Source organism: Pempheris klunzingeri, chromosome 4 (genome assembly GCF_042242105.1).
Source record: "Pempheris klunzingeri isolate RE-2024b chromosome 4, fPemKlu1.hap1, whole genome shotgun sequence".
Lineage (NCBI taxonomy): Eukaryota > Metazoa > Chordata > Actinopteri > Acropomatiformes > Pempheridae > Pempheris > Pempheris klunzingeri.
In genome coordinates this window covers 816533-836708 of record NC_092015.1, presented here as the reverse complement: position 1 = coordinate 836708, position 20176 = coordinate 816533, and the positions used below count along the sequence as shown (strand labels likewise).

The following is a 20176-nucleotide window of genomic DNA, read 5'->3' as shown; positions in this document are numbered from 1 at the left end:
GTGGATCAGAGATCAGCTCCAGGAAACACTGAGGTGGCCTGAACGCACCTGGAGAGGTACACCTGGAACAACCGTCCGTTAGCTCAGCGCTAAGCTGGTCTTCTTCTGCCGGTCCTGTCAGTGAGCAGCAGCAGCTCCTGCTGGTCTGGAGGAGAAGTGACCCAGAAAACAAAGAGAGTTTCTGAGCCTGAGCGCAGCGTCAGGAGGAGGAGGAGGAGGAGGAGGAGGAGGAAGAGCGGTCTGATGTGGGAGCAACATGAAACATCAGCCAGAATATTTTTAGGAGCTTCTTCCACACCTCCACCGCCTGTCTCTCCATCACTCTCTCTCTCTCCTCTCTCTCTCTCTTCTCTTTGACTCGTACTCCCTCTCTCCTCTCTCTCTCCTCCCCCTCTCTCTCTCTCCTCTCTCTCCTCTCTCTCTCCTCCCTCTCTCCTCTCTCTCCTCCCTCTCTCTCCTCCCTCTCTCTCCTCTCTCTCTCTCCTCCCTCTCTCTCCTCTCTCTCTCCTCCCTCTCTCCTCTCTCTCCTCCCTCTCTCCTCTCTCCTCCCTCTCTCTCCTCTCTCTCTCTCAGCCTCTCACCACATTCAGCAGCTCTCAGCCTGTGAGGAAGAGGAGGAGAGGATCCTGCAGGAGGAAGCAGCAGAGCAGAGTCTCTGTGTTTTAATCTTCCTCTCCTCCGTCTCCTCTCTCTCGCGGATCATGTAGAACTTTGTTGGCTTCGCTGGACGCCGTCGTTAAACTCTTTCTGCTCGCCGCCTCTCAAAGTTGTTGACGAGCTGGTGGTGAAGATGAAGATGAAGATGGACGTGTGAGCGGAACAAACAGCCATCGTGATGCCGTGGACGCGTGGACGCACATGCTTCCGTCGGAGCGTGCATTACCCAGCATGCATTGTGCCTTTTCCATTCATACGTTTCCACCTCCAGGATCCTGAGTGCTGATTTTCCTTCAGAAGTGTCCGGAACGTCTCGTCTGTCTGATCGTAACTAAACCTGCAAAAAGTTTTCAAAGAACGTTTTTTCAGATTTCTGTGGCTAAAAAAATGTCTGGACCAGAAAGTTTCCTTTGATTAGTCGTCAGTCCTGAAGCGTGTCGCCCCCTCTGGTGGAAACCAGAGCTGCAGGATGGGAATTCTTAAAGTCTTATCGTCCGAGCTCATCTGATCGTTTTCAGCAGAAATGACACCTGGAATGAGACTGAAGTGCATCATGGGACGTCACTTTGTCATACTTTGAAGCATCTGATGATTCCTCCGGAGCTTCCTCTGAATATGGACATGTGAGCATCAGCTGCTTCTCAGGGTGGATGTGAATGTCCTGATGGAGCGCCTGTAGGTGAGAGCAGCTTCATCTCAGACAGGACGTCCTCAGTCTCAGCAGACAGCGCAGGAGCCGGAGCAGGAGCCGTTACCTCAGTGGCTCCGTCCACCTCTCGGGGACAAGATGGCCGCGGCCATCGCCAGCTCCCTGATCCGTCAGAAGCGCCAGGCCCGCGAGTCCAACAGCGACAAGGTCGCCACCAACAAGAGGCGCTCCAGTCCCACTAAAGACCCGAGGTCTCTGTGCGAGAGACACATCTTCAGCGTCTTCAGCAAAGTTCGCTTCTGCAGCGGCAAGAAAAGACCCGTGCGACGGAAACCAGGTGGGTGCACGGACTGATGGGGACTGTGGGGGGGCTGCTCTGGTCCAATCAGTTCTCCTCTAGTTTGGCTTGAAGTGGATCTACATTTGTGACGCATGAGGATACTGCTCTCTGATTGGTCCGAGTCGTCCCGTTCTGTTGCACACGGGGGAAGTTTGTCTAGTTTCAAAATGGAGGGACAGCCGTGGGGGTTGACCTCGGCTGAGGATCGAGATCAGATCCCGTTCTCGCCTCAAACGCACCGTACCAGAGGTGATTTGTAACACCTCTTCGACGGCGTCCCCGTCTGGTTGTTTTGATCCGAACCCGAGTGAGATCGCTAAACACGTAGCACCTTGTGATACAGTTCGGCTTTACTGGTGCAGGTTTGACCCTCAGGGCTTACCGTACCCCTGGACTCTACTCCTCAGGTAGCAGCTCTCGTAGGTACGACTGAATACCAAAGAGCACTTGTCACCGCTCGGGGCTCAGCAGATTTGTTCAAGTACCACAGTCTCTCTTTGTTAGCCTGTTAGCCTGTTAGCCTGTTAGCTTGTTAGCTTGTTAGCTTGTTCGCTCGTGGGTAGGACTCCTGCAGAATCAATGCATCAGGGAGAAATGCACAATTTTGTCCTAAGGCTAAATCCCACCGGGAGCGGCTGTGTCGTGTTCCGGCTGCGTCGTGGTCGCTGGAGCTGATGGCGTCCGCTCTAGTTAACCCTTCAGACCCCACCTGAAGCTCTGCAGTGCGTCTCTGCGCTAAAGATTAATTCTGGTCTGTTTCCGAGGCGGCAGGAAGTCAGACAGACAAACGGCAAAGAGAAGAAACTCGGCCTGTTTGATCCTGTTAGAAACGCATTTAAAGCAGCAGAAGAAGAAACGCGGCCTGTTTGATCCCGTTAGAAACACATTTAAAGCAGCAGAAGAAGAAACGCGGCCTGTTTGATCCTGTTAGAAGCTCCAACATCAGTTTAAAGACCAAACCAGCTGAATGTGAGCAGCCTGGTGGGGCTGGTGAGGTCGGACCGGTTTTGTCTGTTGTTCCTGCTGCTCTGAAATATAGAAAACAAAAAACTAAATCATTTAGAGCTTTTATTCTTCTGTTATTCCACCGCCGTGGTTCGTGCTCCCCTCAGGATGAACGGTGATCACTTCATCCTCTGTGGAGTTTGAGCTGCAGATTCCTGTTTTCGGTGGTGGTTTGTGTTAAACATTTCATGGTTTTCATCAACAGCTGTAAATATTTCATTTGGTGTTAAAGACACACCAGCCGCTGTAGTGATGATGTCAGCAGCCTCTTGGTAAACCTGCAGCAGGATAACGAGCTGACCTGGAGCTGAGGAGACGCTGGACCGCTGGACGCTTTTCAACACTACGCATTCATGAGCTGCGCCCCTCATTAGCCGACACCCCGCCGCCGCGCGCCGCTTCATGTTTTCTTGGCAACACAACAAGCAGCTTCTTAAAGGATGTGTTCTACAGAGAACACATCTGCTTGATCAGCTCCTTCACACGCCGCCGTCCACAGACTCCAACTTCTGCAGCGAGGAGTTCGCAGGAAGACGAGCGGCTGCACGGTGACTTGTTAGAGGAGTCACCGGCTTTATCTCAGCGTCAGCGCTTTGTTTTCTAGTGACGGGACGTGTGATCTGCTCCGAAGAGCTCACAGAACGAGGTTCAGTCTCCAGTGAGGATCCAGCATCAGGCTCTTCCTCGGTCCACAGCACGGGAACCAAGCCGCTGACGTGGTCCTGGCGACAGACATCCTCCACACCAGCGACACGCCGTCACCGAAGCCTCTCCTGCTTCGGCTTCCTTCGGGTTCGACGGCCGCGCTGCGCCTCACCGCCGTCTGATCTGATGTGATCTGATCTGATCTGATCTATCTGATGTGATCTGATCTAATCTGATGTGATCTGATGTGATCTGATGTGATCTATTTACACGGGGTGTCAGTAGCCAACGTGGCTATTTACACCCATCCACCATCTTTTCCTAAACCTAACGAGTAGTCTTTATTCTAAACTAACCCATCGTCTTTCCTCACTAACCAACCCGTGCCTGTAAACCGATGATGATCAATATTATCTATTGATAAGTTAACTAAGTCAACAAATGACCGGATCTGTTTTGCAGCGAGTAGAAATGAGGATTAGAGACATTCGATCAAACCAATAACAGTCGATAGGATAATAACTCTCTCTCCCTCTGAGCCGGCTCTTATTGATTGATTGGTTATTGATCGACACACCTGCAGCAGGCAGGTGTTTGTATGTAGATTCACTTTGTGAATAATAGAGATTATTTTAACATTTAGTGAAATCAATCGAAGTATTCGTTTAAGGACTCACTTCATCATGTTATTGATTCCAGTCACTGCTCATTGATCACTTTAGTGCTGCAGCTGATGAAGGTGTGAATGACTTTCTAACCTGCTGCGACTTTAATGTGTGATGATAAACCCTCATCATTGATTATTGATCAGCAGAGAGCCATCGGACACGTAGTGAAGTGAAAAGTGTATAAATGTACTTTTACTGACTTTGTATTCTATTTTAAACTCCAGTGTTTCAGTTCAGTGTGGTTTGATCACGTCTGATCAGGAGGCAGCTATAAATACCTCCTCTGGATTACAGCTGTTTGATGTCCCAGAATAAACCGCTGCCGTCAGATTGAGTCACATTTCCCCCCAAAATGAACCATGTGACTGTTTTATTGGGTTCACAAACTCACAGGTAATCTGTAAAATGTAGATGAAGGTGAATGTTCAGGGGTTTGCTCCTCATCTGGAGTTAATTAGAATAATGAAGATGATTATTGGGGTTTTAGATGGATTAGCTCCACATTTTAAGAGGTTTGAAGGGTTCATCAGATTCTTAATCCAAATAAATGAAGTGATGCTGTCAGTGTGTGTGTGTCACAAAGACTGGAAGCAGAGGGGGCTGTTAGCCTAGCTTAGCACAAAGACTGGAAGCAGAGGGGGCTGTTAGCCTAGCTTAGCACAAAGACTGGAAGCAGAGGGGTCTGTTAGCCTAGCTTATGGATAAACTAAAACAATGATGAGCCTTTTTATCTTTGTGTGTTTCTGCCCGTCTCTCTCTCTGCCTGTCTGTCTCTCTCTCTCTCTGCACGTCTCTCTCTCTCTCTGCCTGTCTCTCTCTCTGCCCGTCTCTCTCTCTCTGCCTGTCTCTCTCTCTGCCCGTCTCTCTCTCTCTGCCTCTCTCTGTCTCTCTCTCTCTGCCTGTCTCTCTCTCTGCCCGTCTCTCTCTCTCTGCCCGTCTCTCTCTCTCTGCCCGTCTCTCTCTCTCAGCCCGTCTCTCTCTCTGCCTGTCTCTGTCTCTCTGCCCGTCTCTCTCTCTCTGCCTGTCTGTCTCTCTGTGAATGATAAGTAGCACAGCAGGCTGCTCCACATTACCTCCTCGGTGTTTCGGTCTATTTCAGAGCTTCTGTCCCACATTGTCATGTGGAGCATCACTTGTTCTGTTTACACCTTCATCCTGTCAGACGTGTCTGTCTCACTTCCTGTTTGTCAACCTGATCCTTTAACGTTTCATTTGGCTCGCTGGGATCCCAGCGCTCCTCCTCTTCCTCCTCTTCCTCCTCTTCCTCTGAATCCACCGGCCTCCTGACAGTTCTAACGCTGCGTTTCCTCTTTTTTTTAGCAAATACATTTAGAAAAGCACTTTGCACTTGCTGTGAAAAATGCGAAGAAGTGAAATGACGAGAGATTAGCTCAGAGTCACATGAGGTGGGAAGGAAATCCAACCCCCCAGGACGGACTCCAGGCTCTGAAACCAGTTTGACATATTGGCCAAACTGTGTGATTACAACTTATCCCCTTTTAAGTTATCACAGGGCTAACAGGAAGTTAGCTCTGAGCTAACAGGAAGTTAGCACAGCAAATAACAATAATAACAGTAACTATAGTGCTGACAGTAGGAACATGGCTGATCCTGTTGACAGGACTGATATCAGTGTCAGCAGTGACTCATGAAGCCAGAGAACCACAGCAGGAGAACCAGGACCAGGATCTGAATAATAAATGTGCTGCGAGGCTCCGAACACCTGCCGTACATCCACAAACTGTGTGTTCCAGCATTGATCGTGTGTGTGTGTGTGTGTGTGTGTGTTTCAGAGCCACAGCTGAAGGGCATCGTGACGCGTCTCTTCAGCGAGCAGGGTTTCTTCCTGCAGATGCAGCCTGATGGAGCCATCAGCGGCAACAAGGACGAGAACAGCGACTACAGTGAGTCTCACCTGTGACCTCTAGAAGAAGAACTGTGGACCTCATTAGTACAGGTTCAGGGTACAAACAGTGTTGGAACTGGTCCAGAGTGTTATTCTAAGTGTGTGACAGCATCATGGAAAGGATCCCTACAGAGAGAGACCTGGAAGATCCTTTTGGTTTAACCACAAACAGCACACACACCAGACTACATTCACTAAAACAGGGATTTTAGAGAACAGGACACAGGAGCTGCTGCTCTGCTGCTGCCTCCATCAGTCAGAGTGTTTGTGTTACTGTGAGACTTTGGTGTTTTAAAGGGTGAGTTCAGATCCAACATATTAATATAACACACAGTAACACAAACAATTCATAGACACACAAACTTTACTTTGAAATGACTTAAAAAGAGATCACAAGTCATCATGTTAAATGTTGGTAATGGTGTGTAGTAGACTAGTGGGTACGAAAAGTGTTGGAACTGATCCAGTAGGGTGTCAATTGCTTCAAAGTCATCAGACTCCATTGACAAAAACACACTTTGTGTTATAATATAGATAAACTGAGGCAGCAGCAGAGCAGCAGCTCCTGTGTCCTGTTCTCTAAAATCCCTGTTTTAGTGAATGTAGTCTGGTGTGTGTGCTGTTTGTGGTTAAACCAAAAGGATCTTCCAGGTCTCTCTCTGTAGGGATCCTTTCCATGATGCTGTCACACACTGAGAATAACACTCTGAGCCTGTCAGTGGATCAAACAAGCTCTTTTAGTGGACCTACTGTGATCAGGTGCAGTTGTCCCAAAGGATCACGTTGCAGCCATTGCAGCCCGTTTGGTGTCTGCTGGCTGAGGTGATCTACTGGACCAGTTCCAACACTTTTAGTGGACCTACCGTGATTCCATACCTACCTGATATAAAACAAGCGATACACAAATGAATAAACGACACGACTGGTGTACAGTGAGTGCCGCCATCGTGCTCCTGAAGGACAGAGATGATGGTGGTGTGCCTCCATCTCCTGTGTGTGTGTGTGTGTGTGTGTGTGTGTGTGTGTGTGTGAGTGTGTGTGTGTGTGTGTGTGTGTGTGAGTGTGTGTGTGTGTGCACAGATGATGACAGAGTTACATCTCTGATGAATGGGCCAAATATTCCTGAAGCTTATGGAAACCGTCACGGCTGATTTGAGGTTTAACGTCTTCCTCCAGCAGCTAAACTGAGAACATGACTCATGAAGCTGAAGAGTGTGAATGTGTCTGTAGACGGTGATTATGACCTCACTGTTCCTCCCCCTGGTCCTCTGAGTCCACATCCTGGTGTCTGAAGGACTGGTAGGTAGTAAAAGTGTTGGAACTGGTCCGGTGGATCACCTCAGCCACGTGCCTCTGGTGTTTAAAAGGATGAGTTGATCTCAACGAACCATTTAAACCACCAAAGTTACACTAACTAACTAACAACTAACTAACTAGCAGCCGTAGACCAGCTCCTGTGTGTCAGTCTGGCATGTTTAGTCCAGCTGCTGCCTCCATCAGTCAGCTGATCATCTGAGTCACACACTCTGACTGATGGAACCGACCGTCCAGGTCTGCAGGGATCCTTTCTATGTAGACAGCAGAATATGGACCAACTGGTCCTGGTCCTGGTCCTGATCCTGATCCTGGTCCTGATCCTGATCCTGATCCTGATCCTGATCCTGGTCCTGGTCCTGGTCCTGGTGCTCAGACTGTGTGGATGAGCCCTGGATTACAGATCCTGATGTTGATCCTGAGAAGCAAAAAGAGGACAAGAAGAAGAGGAGGAGATGCCCCCCCCCCCCCCCCCCCCCCCCATCATCTGTGTCTCTGAGTTAAATAAAGGAGGATTAACTGCAGCCATCGCCACAGGCCTCTTCCTCCTCCACCTCCTCCCCCTCATCCTCACCCACACTGCAGCTCTCTGTCCCAGAGGATTAACTCCCCCCCCCCCTGTGTTCCTCTCAGTGTATCAGCTGGCAGCGCTGCAGATGGATGAACAGGGAGGGTTCAGAGTGGGGGGGGGGACAGCAGGAACAGACTGGTCCTCTTCACCTGGAGGAGACCAGGGAGCCTGGTTGCCCCCGGCGACCACAACATTTACACACTTTTCATTCATTCACAAAGTTACAGGTTCACACTCACACCTGCACAGAGCAGTAAGAACAGGTTCTTCATCATCATCATCACCTTCATCATCATCATCACCACCATCATCATCACCATCATCATCACCATCTTCATCATCATCATCATCATCACCATCATCATCATAATCACTATCATCATCATCTTCATCACCATCTTCTTCATCATCATCATCATCACCTTCACCATCTTCATCATCATCATCACCACCATCATCATCATAATCACTATCATCATCTTCATCATCATCATCATCATCACCATCATCATCACCATCATCATCAACATCTTCATCATCATCACCATCTTCATCATCATCATCACCACCATCATCATCACCATCTTCATCATAATCACTATCATCATCATCATCTTCATCACCATCTTCATCATCATCATCATAATCACTATCATCATCACCATCTTCATCTCCATCTTCATCATCATCATCATCACCATCTTCTTCATCATCATCACCTTCACCATCTTCATCATCATCATCACCACCATCACCATCATCATCATAATCACTATCATCATCTTCATCACCATCTTCATCATCATCATCATCACTATCTTCATCATCATCATCATCATCATCACCTTCATCACCATCTTCATCATCATCATCATCACCATCTTCATCATCACCATCATCTTCATCACCATCTTCATCATCATCATCATCACCACCATCTTCATCATCACCATCATCATCACCATCTTCATCATCATCATCATCACCTTCATCACCATCTTCATCATCATCATCATCATCACCATCATCACCATCTTCATCATCATCATCATCACCACCATCTTCATCATCACCATCATCATCACCATCTTCTTCATCACCATCTTCATCACCATCATCATCTTCATCAAACATGGAGGACGTTTGGCTGAAAACAAAGTTTCTGATCTTCATCTGCACAGAGAATAAAAAATCAACCTCATTCTTAATTTCGCTTCCAGTCTGTGTTACAGTGACTCTGACCTCTGTCTCCCTCCCTGTCTGTCTGTCTCTCTCTCTGTCTCTCTCTCTCTCTGTCTCTCTCTCTCTCTCTCTCTCTCTCTCTCTCTGTCTCTCTCTCTCTCTCTGTCTCTCTCTCCCCCTCCAGCTCTCTTTAACCTGATCCCAGTAGGTTTGAGGGTCGTGGCCATTCAGGGAGTGAAGGCTGGACTCTACGTGGCCATGAACGCAGAGGGATTCCTCTATACGTCAGTAAGTCTGCCTGTCTGCCTGCCTGTCTGTCTGCCTGCCTGCCTGCCTGCCTGTCTGTCTGTCTTGTTGTTCTCCATGTCTTTCCTGTCTCTCTGTTTCTGCTCCGTCTCTCTCTGGATGTGTGTTGAAGTGCTTTGGTTGAAAAAGAGTGTGAGGAACATTAAAGTGATCTTCTGGGTGAAACATTAACCTCATTGTTAGCCGACCAGATCAGGATCCAGAGGTGACAGAGTAACGACATGCTGAACAGAGTCAAGCTGCAGCGCTGTGTTGCGTTCATGCGTCTCTGAAGGTCGGAGTGTGGACGGATCAGGGAGCAGCTGAAGGACACTGAGAGCAGCTGCTCACCTTCCTTCCACAGAGATCCACCTGCAGGAAAACATCCGGACGGCCAGATAAAGTTACTCAGCATGTGTGATCACAGAGATCTCATTTCAAGATATTTGTGTCAAAATATCCCACCATCTGACAGATCCAGTTCGTCCTGTGTGGAGAAGCATCCCGTGCTTCGCTTCTTGCTCATTTTAAAACACAAACTCCACAAATGTGACGCGACTGAAGCCCAAAAGGCTCCGAGTGCCTGAGAAACAACGATGGAAGTTAATAGAGTCGTTGGAGGAGCGGCCTGATCGACGGAGTGCAGCTACAGTTGTTGCTGCTTCGCCTCACTGAGTCCATCCAACATCCATTATTCATGTCTGCTCCTTCCATAAAACTTTAAAATGCAATTCTTCACTTTCTGTGTGCGCAGCATAAGAACCAAGATGGAGTGATGGAGGCAGAGAGAGAAGGTGGAGATGATACCGTAGATTTGAGCAAACGGGGGGAAGCGTCTCTCAGGAAGCTGCAGATTCGACTGGAAATGTCATTTTCACGACGACAAAGTGACAAATATTTGTTCTAGATTAAACAAACCAGTGAATCAGTCAGTGAGTCTGAGCTGCTGCCACGCTGTCACCCCCCCACGGGAGCCGTGATGGTCAGGTGACCTCTGCGCTCCACGGTTGGAGGTTATCCTCCACGCTGGCCCTGCAGTCAAAGCAGACGACTGGAACAAGTCTGAAATATCAGTTTTGAGCAGACAGACAGTGTTTTAGTGCAGATGTTGGGTTTTATTTAGGTTTGCTGGCTGTTTGTTGATGCGTCTGCAGCTGATTCAGATCTTATCGGCCCTTTAATGTCCTGGTGTCAGTTGTTATCACCTCCGTCAGATGTCATCTGTTATCATCAACACTCCCTTTAGTGACAGAGGTAAAGTTACACACATGATGTGTTCCCAACGGAGTGGATCACTTTTAAAAGCAGCTGCTGTCGCTGCGCTCGCGTACAAGAGTCTGTTACATCACATCATTGCAGTGTTGGCACAAGCTTCTTACGTATCAAATCAAAAACCACACAGTTTCTGTTTCAGTAGCAGTGTTAGCTCGCTGTAGCTAGCTCATTATAACCATAGACAGGTAATAAGAACTGATACCGACCAATCAGAGGACGCTTCTTTATACAGACTTTATACAGCCAATCGTACCCTTAACGCTGTGATCAAAAGTGCCTCCCCTCTGCCGCCGTCCCCTCTACGACATGACTAGAGGTGGGGCGTTACTCCACAGTACTGTAAAAGCCACTTTATGTTCCGTACGTGAGGTGGAGTAGGGCCCTGCAGCCTTAAATCAAAATGATAACAGCCATTTAATGGGCCACTAACATCCAAACCTGTGGAAAATTGTGGCTTTTTGAAAATCTCCAACTTTTTCCCACTGGGCGGTGTGTATTTTTGTCAGTTTTTAACAAACAAAATCTCCCTCTACGCAGACGATGCATTGCTTTATGTCGTAAACCTCCCGTCTCACTACTGGAGCGCTCAAATCCATGAAGTGCATCTTTTTAAAAGCTCCCCTCTCCTTTGTGTCTCTGGCCAATCCCATGATGCTTTGAGGCTCCACCACAGGAAGAGTTTAAACCATTTTGTGTTGATCCCAGGTCAGCGTGTGACGGCCTGTGATCAGATCCAGATCAAGTATCCAGATAGAAACCCCATTAAAACCAGATAAAGGAGCACAAGTGATTAATTGGCTAAAGATCTGGACTCAGCTGTGGCTGCAGATGGAGGGTAGAACCGTTCCTCCTCCTCTTCATCGCTGCAGTCATATGTTTTTTTTTCCTCCCAGCTCAGTTGAAAGTGAAGTTGTGCTGTGTGTGAGGAGTCCTGCTGCCTAAACACTGTTTATTTGAATTATCACATTTTGATTTGTGATGCCGGCAGCCTGCTGGGTGTTTCCATCATCCATTCCCTCTGTTTCCTCTTCCTCCATCATCGTCATCCTCCCCCTGAAGCCCTTTCTTTCTTTCTTCTGCTGGTCTGTTAGATTCTTTCACTGCTGCTGTTTGCAGTTCCCAGATGTTTAGTGTGGAATTAATGAACTTCACCCCAAACACATTCACGCTGAATGATGATGTCGGCTTAATTTGTAATCAGACTTTTCAGTCACTTCCTTTAAGTCTCAAATGCATGATGTTAAACTCAAAGTTGATCAGACAGAACCACTAACGATTTGAAGTTGGATATTAAGATTTATTTTATTCTGATTCATCAAGTCAGTCGTTCTCCTTTTATCACTTGACTGAGTCTCTTATGACAAAACAAGACGTTTTGATAGTGCCACCTTAGACTGACGGACTTTTTCTGACATTTTCAAGACCAAACAATGAATGAAAGCAGGTAATAGATTAATCAATTAGAAAGGAAATCAGTTCTAATTATAACACAACGTTACAACACACTTCTTATTTCTACAGTCACAGCAGTGGTCGACTTATGACTCCCAATAACTCCCAAAACAACATAAATGAGCATTTTGAGCGCCCCCTACAGGACGGATGGAGCCATAAGCATGACGTAGGTTAACGTTGTGTAGCGGTTGCAGTTTGGTTTGGTTTAGGCACCAAAACTAGTGAAGCAGTGACGTTTAGGACAAGATGACGGTCTGAGTTCAAGTAAGCTTGTGAAGTCACATTGTTGACGAGATGTAAGATGCAATTAAATTAAGTCAGCGCTGACTTTTGGTTTCACGCAGGACACGAACGGCGGCCTCCTGTGTTCTGGCCGACCCCCCCCCCCCCCCCCCGTGGGCTTTACCCTAGATCACATGACCTCCTCCTGCTTCCGTCAACGCTGAATGAGTGTTAAATGTTCTGTGGGTTTGTTCTGCTCTGGTTGGCTCCCTGCTCCTCCCTGACCACCTGCTACATCCAGAGGGCACACACACACACCTGTTATACCTGGGGAAGTGTAATGTGCTAAGTTTACTTGAATCTGTCCCAAAAGTCCATATTTAACAACATGGATCTGAATCTCTGTTCAGTTTGTAAAAAACAAAAACACGGCTGACGGAGCTTCTAACACGTGAACACGCTGTTAGCGTTAGCGTTAGCGGTGGGACGACACTCAGCCTCCCGCTACAACAACCCCCTAGACAGTTTTGATGCTCAGAGATGAAAAAGCTTATCTCAAGATCCACTTGCAGAGCTTTCAGCCACATCTCAGGGTCTTCAGCAGCTGGACCTTTGGTGGAGCCCAGATGTAACTGAACGTCCATCCCAGCGGTGGAGGAGGTGCTCTGATCGTCTACGTCAGTAAAAGTCTTCAAACTACAGAGTAGAAACACTCCAAGTAAAATGTTACACTAGTAAAAGTACTAAAGCATCAAAATACACTTAAAGTACCAAAAGTAAAAGTCCTCCTGCTGCAGAACAACCTGATCTGAGATCAGTGGATTCTTCTTATCAATCATTCATGTGTTCAGCACTCAGCTGTAAAGGTGGAGCTCTTTGAACACGTAGCATGAATCTGTGAAGTGACCGAAGCCGTCAGATGAATGCAGCACAGGGACTTTAATATAAAGAAGATATTTAAATTATGCTTCATCAGTTCTTTGATAATGAAAGAGTGAGATGAGCAGTGAGCGCTGCTGATACGTTCAACACTCTGAATACTCAGACGGACTGAGTGGTATAACATTGATACATCTGTGTGAGGAACTTGGACTTCAGGTTACTTGAATCCAGCAGCGTTTGTGTCCTGAAGCTGAACTCCCTGATGACTGTCTGTTACGTGACGAGGCGTTCGGCTGCATTCAAACATGCTGTCCTCCCTGTGTGTGTGTGTGTGTGTGTGTGTGTGTGTGTGTGTGTCAGGATGTGTTCACAGCAGAGTGTAAGTTTAAGGAGTCGGTGTTTGAGAACTACTACGTCATCTACTCGTCCACGCTGTACCGGCAGCACGAGTCGGGCCGGGCCTGGTTCCTCGGCCTCAACAAGGACGGAGTCATCATGAAGGGAAACCGAGTGAAGAAGACCAAACCCTGCTCGCACTTCGTCCCCAGACCCATCGAAGGTGAGACTCACACACCTGTGGACACCTGCAGGCCCAGCACACAGTTAGCCTAGCTTAGCACAGAGACTGGAGGCAGGTGGAAACTGTTAGCCTAGCTTAGCACAGAGACTGGAGGCAGGGGGAACTGTTAGCCTAGCTTAGCACAAAGACTGGAGGCAGGTGGAAACTGTTAGCCTAGTGAATTTTGTTTTTCAATTTCGGAATTGGAATTTGATGATTATTTGACCCGTTCTATCGCTCTCTGCACACACACCAGACTACATTCACTAAAACAGGGATTTTAGCTCCCAGAACACAGGAGCTGCTGGTCTGCTGCTGCCTCCATCAGTTAGCTTGTGTTATTGTGCGTCACACAAATATTGTGTTGGGGCTGAACGAACCCTTTAAAACAGCAAAGTGGCACAACAACACAAACTGACTAACTAACAGAGGCTCCTTTTTTTCTCTTATATAACACACCAGACTCCATTGACACATGCAGTCATTTTAGCTGCTGGTCGACTGCTGCTTCGATTTGTTAGTTAGTCGCAGGGTGAAATGACTTAAATTAATTACAGTTGTCAGTGGAGTCTGGAGGCTTTGAAGCAATCTAGAACAGTGATTTAGACAGAGTCTGAACAAAAAGCCCCCCCCCCTCTTAAGGTTTGGGCTGTTTGTCAGGAACTTCCTTTGAGTCCGAGGACAAGGTGAAGCTCTAATATCACAGATGGAGGTTTAACAGGAAACATGAAGCTCCGTCTCTGCTTTCAGCTGCTCTGCCCCCCCCATCTTCATTTAAAAATATCTGTCAACTATCACCTTCCCCTTCCTCCTCTCCTCCCTCTGTCCATCTCCTCCTCTTCCTCCACGTCCTCCAAACTCTCCTCACCTCTCCCTCCCTCTTTCCTTTTCTTTGACCTCCCCCCATTCCCTTATATTATATTATATTATATTATAAATATTTATTACATATATACACTGACAGTATTATAGTATAAAACCAGTTTCTATTTAAAGGGTCACTCCACTGTTTCTAACCCTCAGCTCCTCTCTGTCCTCATCCTGGTGTCTGAGTGACTGGTAGGTAGTAAAAGTGTTGGAACTGGTCCAGTAGATCACCTCAGCCAGCAGACACCAAACGGGCTGCAATGGCTGCAACGTGATCCTTTGGGACAACTGCACCTGATCAGGAATCACCAGACTCCATTGACAAAAACAGGAATTTTAGCTCACAGAACACAGGAGCTGCTGGTCTGCTGCTGCCTCAGTCAGTTAGTTTGGTTGTGTTATTGTGTGTTACACAAATATTATGTTGCGACTGAACAAACACTTTAAAACACCGAAGTCACACAACAACACAAACTAGCTCACTGATGGAGGCAGCAGCTCCTGTGTCCTGTTCTCTAAAATCCCTGTTTTAGTGAATGTAGTCTGGTGTGTGTGCTGTTTGTGGTTAAACCAAAAGGATCTTCCAGGTCTCTCTCTGTAGGGATCCTTTCCATGATGCTGTCACACACTTAGAATAACACTCTGAGCCTGTCAGTGGATCAAACAAGCTCTTTTAGTGGACCTACTGTGATCAGGTGCAGTTGTCCCAAAGGATCACGTTGCAGCCATTGCAGCCCGTTTGGTGTCTGCTGGCTGAGGTGATCTACTGGACCAGTTCCAACACTTTTACTACCTACCAGTCACTCAGAGAGCAGTAAAAACACTGAATCTATCCTTTAATGTTTTTAGCCTTTTATTACTTACATTTTTATTTCTGTGTTCTTCTCCTCCCCCGTCCTCCCCCGTCCTCCCCCTGCAGTCTGTATGTACAAGGAGCCGTCGCTGCACGAGCTTGAGGAGAAGCTGATGAAAACCTCGCGGAGCCCGACGATGAACAGCGAGGAGCGGGCGAGGAGCCCGGAGCGCCAGCCGGCGGAGCAGCAGGAGGACTGCACAGAGCAGGACGGATCATAGCCTGCAGCGCCCCCCACAGGCGGAGAAGGAGGAGGAGGAAGAGGAGGAGGAGGAGGAGGAGGAGGAGGCGAACTCCCATTTTAACACTCCCTCTGTTCAGCAACAAAAGCAACTACAACCACACCAACGACAGCAACAACCGCCATGACGACGACGACGACGGCGAAAACAAAGAAAAAAGAAGCTAAAAAAAAAAACGGGGGAAAATCTTCTTGCTCGTTGAAATATTTTAAATCTAACGGGGGGCGGGCGAGGGGGAGGGGCTTGTTTGAAAACTATCAGGACGATGATGATGATGATGATGATGATTCACATTTTATGCAAAAAGTCCTGCTGATACGGCGCCTGGAGGCGAGCACACATCCTCTTCATCGCTCCATCGTGCTCTTCATCATGACGTCACCGCGGTGACTAAATGTTTGTGTCGGTCGAGCGCTGAGAACTCCGAAGCTTTAAGCCATGTAGAAACTTCACTTCCTTTCATTTCTTAATGAATGCAAAAACTTTCGCACTTTCAACACGCTGTGCTTCTTCTTCTTCTGCTTCTTCTTCTTCTGCTTCTTCTTCTCCGTGTCGTTCCGTCCAATCAGAGAGGAGACTTCTTCTGTTCCTTCAGCTGCCACATCTCGTTCGTCGCTCTCTGTATTTTCGGGGCTTGTGGGTGTTTTAGAGGACGCTGCCGATGAGAAGCTTCAGAGGGAACAAAAGCTCGCTCAGGTGATCTGAACGTCCGTCTGAAGGTGTCGAGAAGCTTCCACGTGTTTCCTGAGTCGCCTGAGCTCAGACCAGAAGACAGAGGGGCTGCTTTGGAACCTGGAACACGAGCTGAGGGTTTTTCCAGCCCTGAGTTTTGTCTGCAGGCTTCGGACTTTGGGTTCGGCCCGTTAAACGCTCGTTATCAGCCGGTTAGATTTCAGAAAGCATCTTTAAACGCAACAGCAGCCGAGCCAACGTGCTGCAGTCACATTAGCATGAAGACGGCAGGAACACGATACGTTTAACAGTCCAAGAGACTGAACGTCTGTAGAGAAGAGTGAAGACTGAATAAAAGAACAGTGGAGCCTTAAAGCTGCATCCCCTCTAACGTCCAGCAGGGGGCGACTCCACTGGCTCCAAACAGGAGTCAGGAATGAGAAAAATAAATTAACTAACATCCTTAAACCTAACCAAAACGCTACTGATTCACAACGTTAACCACGTGTTTGTTACCATGACAACAGGGGCTGTTACATGCGGGCTACAGTGTCGGTACGTTGTCGATAGCGATAGCTGACCTGAGGCGTCCGGCTGATAACATCTGGCAGATGGTCGTGGAAGCCTGAGAGGCAGAACCCAGGGCTGAAAAAGGCCACGCCCCCTCGCTGCTGCTTGTAATTTATTGCCGTCGATACGAGGTCGTGATCGCAGGTCGTGACCGCATGATCAGGATTTTACATTTTTCATGTTGAACTCAGAAGGAAAACGCAGCACCAACTCTCTGAAGTCGAAGGGTCCTTGAACGCACCAAGGAGGCCAGTTTTCCCGATTGTCCTCAAACGTCACATGACTCTTAAAAAGCCAGGATGGATTCTCTCCCTGCAGAGATGAAGTGAGGGACGATGATGATGATGATGATGATGATGATGATGAGCAGGAAGGTGAAGGACCGACGGACTGAAACGCCTCCTCCTGGTTCTGTCTCCGTGCTGCGTTCAGGGTCCGATCAGGTGGAAAGTTCTGTGTTTCTTAGTGTTGAGATGTTGGAGGCAGAAATATTGCATGAAGCTCACTGACACCCCCACAGCTGTTCAGGGGGGTGAAATGATTCATTGAGTCACTAAGAGAAGAGTTATGTAACTCTGATCTGATCCGATCTGATCGGATCTGATCCGGTCCGATCTGGTCCTGGGACTCCCCCCCCCCCAACACACTTTTCCTGGACACGATTGTATGTTTTGTTTCCCGCCCGGCGACCCGGCGTGCCGCTAAGCTCTGATTGGTCCGCTTTAAAAAAAGAAAAGAAGGTGCCCTCTTCAGCTCACTGGCCAATCAGGTGAAAGAGGCGGGGTTTATATGTTAAGGTCTGACCAAAGGCGCCCCCCCCCCACACCCCTGATCAGTATTCCAGCTCTGTGATTGGTTCTTTTTACTGACGGTGTTTTTGACGGGACTCACGTCGTCACTGGTGGTGATTATTGATTATTAGTGACCGACTGATTCCAGACTCTCCCCATGAGGCTCAGATCACTTTAACGGTTAACAAAGACCCAGAACGTGTTTCCTGTCGCCGTGTCGAGGTGAAGCCACGAATCAGACCGACGTCCAAGTATTGATTGGTGTTGGAGCACCGTCGTCAGTGTGACCTCAGTGTGTCAGACCGCTGGGCTTCGGCTGTCTCCATGTTTATTGATGTGTTATCGATGAGCTGCTACGGTCCGCTCGTGATGTGTTGAAGGAAGCTGGGAATCAGGGCCTTCGCTGCCTCTGTGAGCAGGGGGAGGAGCCACAGAGGACGGGGACGCCAAACACATGCAGCCATAATTACTCTGCCAGTCAGCGTCAGGTTTCAGGAGCGTCTCTAGAGACTTTAAAAACATTGATTTGTGGGTAACGGAGTCCCAGTGTGTCCTTGTGGGTGCAGCTTTGTTCATGAAGTGGAGCCGGTGGAGTCCTCGTCCTCTCACGGTCACACTTCCTGCTCTCAGCGGTGTCTTTTACCTCCGTGTTGTGTTCAGGTGTCGGCTGATGGGAGGATCTGGTGACACGTTCACTGCCCTGCTTCGTTTAGACGAAGAGCACTGCCCCGAGAGCTGAAAGCTGCTTTCCTCCGAGCTCGTCCGAACGTCACCCTCCGGTGGTCGTTCAGGACGTCCTGCCGCTCGTCTCGTGTGGAAACGACAGATGTTTGGAGACGTGCAGCGGCAGCACCGAGCTCCTGAACGAAGCTCCGAGACGTCCGGACCGAGTCGCTGCACTGCCTCTCCGACCGCCACTCCACTTTTCTTCTTCTCTGACCGAACCCTTTACTCGCCGCAGACCCGGTTTCCCAAAAGCATCTCGACACGTTCACACAACAATAGAAGAACCCGTCGTTTTTCTATCACTGCCTCCATGATGATAACCTTCATCTCCACTCGTACTGATGACGTCTCGCCGACAGACGTCTGGTTTGATTTGTGGTTTTAGCTCAAAAAACAAAGCTGGAAATTCAAATTCAACCTTTTAGGATATTGGAATTGGAAACGTCTAACAAATATGACAAAGTTCTTCCCACTGTCGAGATGTTTTGGTCCTGTTTAAATAAATACATTTCATTATGAATGGAACACAGATTGTTCTTCACTGAACCAGAGTAAAGCTGTGATTCAGATTTAGAATCTTCAAAATGCAGCAGAAAGTTTTTAGTTTGGATTAAAAAGCTGAAATTAAAAGCTGAACTTACTGTAAAACAAACCCGGTTGTTTCTGTGGCGTCGACGAGCTCGGGCCGAGCGTCGACAGGAAATTCATTCAAAGATGCTTTTCGGGAAACTGAGTTTCCTCCAATCAGCCGACGGGATCAATAAGACCTGCCGATCAGAAATTACAAAGACATGGGAACAGGAGCATCACTCGCCGCGCTGCTGTTTCTGTCACCATGACGACCAGAGGAGGCGGGGTCAGGGTGGGCGGGGTCCTGGATGTCAGCTCCTATTGGCTGCTGCAATATTTCCTTCTTTTTCTTCGTGAGGTTTCTGTTTGTGTGGTTTGTCAGAAGGACCGACGGAGGAAAAGGAACCAATCACAATCCACCGCACTGCCTCTCAGAAAGTCTTCCAGTCTGGGGTTTGGGGGGGGGGGCGGGGGGGGAGGGGGGGGCATGAGGACTGTAGAGACCAACGTGTTTCACCGTTTCCTCTTCGGCTCCTTTAAATGTTTGTGACGACTGAATGAACGCGACCGAAACCGAAACACTCGTCTTTTCTGCCTCGTCTGCTTCTGGAGCGTCTCGTCCAATCAGGTCGCTGCTCCTCATCAGGAAGTTAGTTCCTGTTTAAAGACACACTTCTGTTTTATTTCTTTTATTCTCACGTCACTCGTTTCCAGGACGACAGATACTGACGCTTCGTCACCGGTGACACGGACGACACCCCTCAGAGCAAACGACCTTCTGTAACTCTATTTTAACCAAAGCGCCCCCCCCACAATGTTAATCACATAATTGTTACCATAACAACTAAGGTCCAGGTAACAGTGACGTAGGGATGTGACAGAGCGTCAGCATTGATTTCAAAATAAAATGACACTTATTTCAGATCTTCCTCTGATGTCACAACGACCAGCTCCTCCCACGTGAGGAGGCGTGTCTCTGTGAGAATCATTTGTGAAACAGAAGCCTCAGAGAACGTCTGAGGACTTTTTCACTCTGATTGACCCTGAACACACCACAAACATCATAATCCCGTAGTCTCACCTAACGATGCGTTCACAGCCGGTGGGACAGGCCGTACACGGGACAGACTCCCATCGTTATGACCGCAAGGATTCATTGGTCAGAAAATGGGAAGTATAGATATTTCCTGATGACGTGAGCGCGGCCTGAAGGCAGCGTCAGGGGGGTGAGCCCCGTCCTCAGAGGCAGAACGGGTAGAAAAGACGCTCT

General features: G+C 48.2%; 1 protein-coding gene across 1 annotated transcript; it reads left to right on the top strand.

Moving 5' to 3' along the window:
* Positions 1 to 1444: 1444 nt before the first annotated feature.
* Positions 1445 to 15570, top strand: fgf12b (fibroblast growth factor 12b). The gene is made up of 5 exons (XM_070828880.1): positions 1445 to 1643; positions 5758 to 5868; positions 9122 to 9225; positions 13417 to 13615; positions 15402 to 15570. Exons 1-5 carry the CDS (start codon positions 1445 to 1447, stop codon positions 15554 to 15556), a joined length of 768 nt encoding a protein of 255 aa, XP_070684981.1. The 3' UTR covers positions 15557 to 15570.
* Positions 15571 to 20176: the final 4606 nt, after the last annotated feature.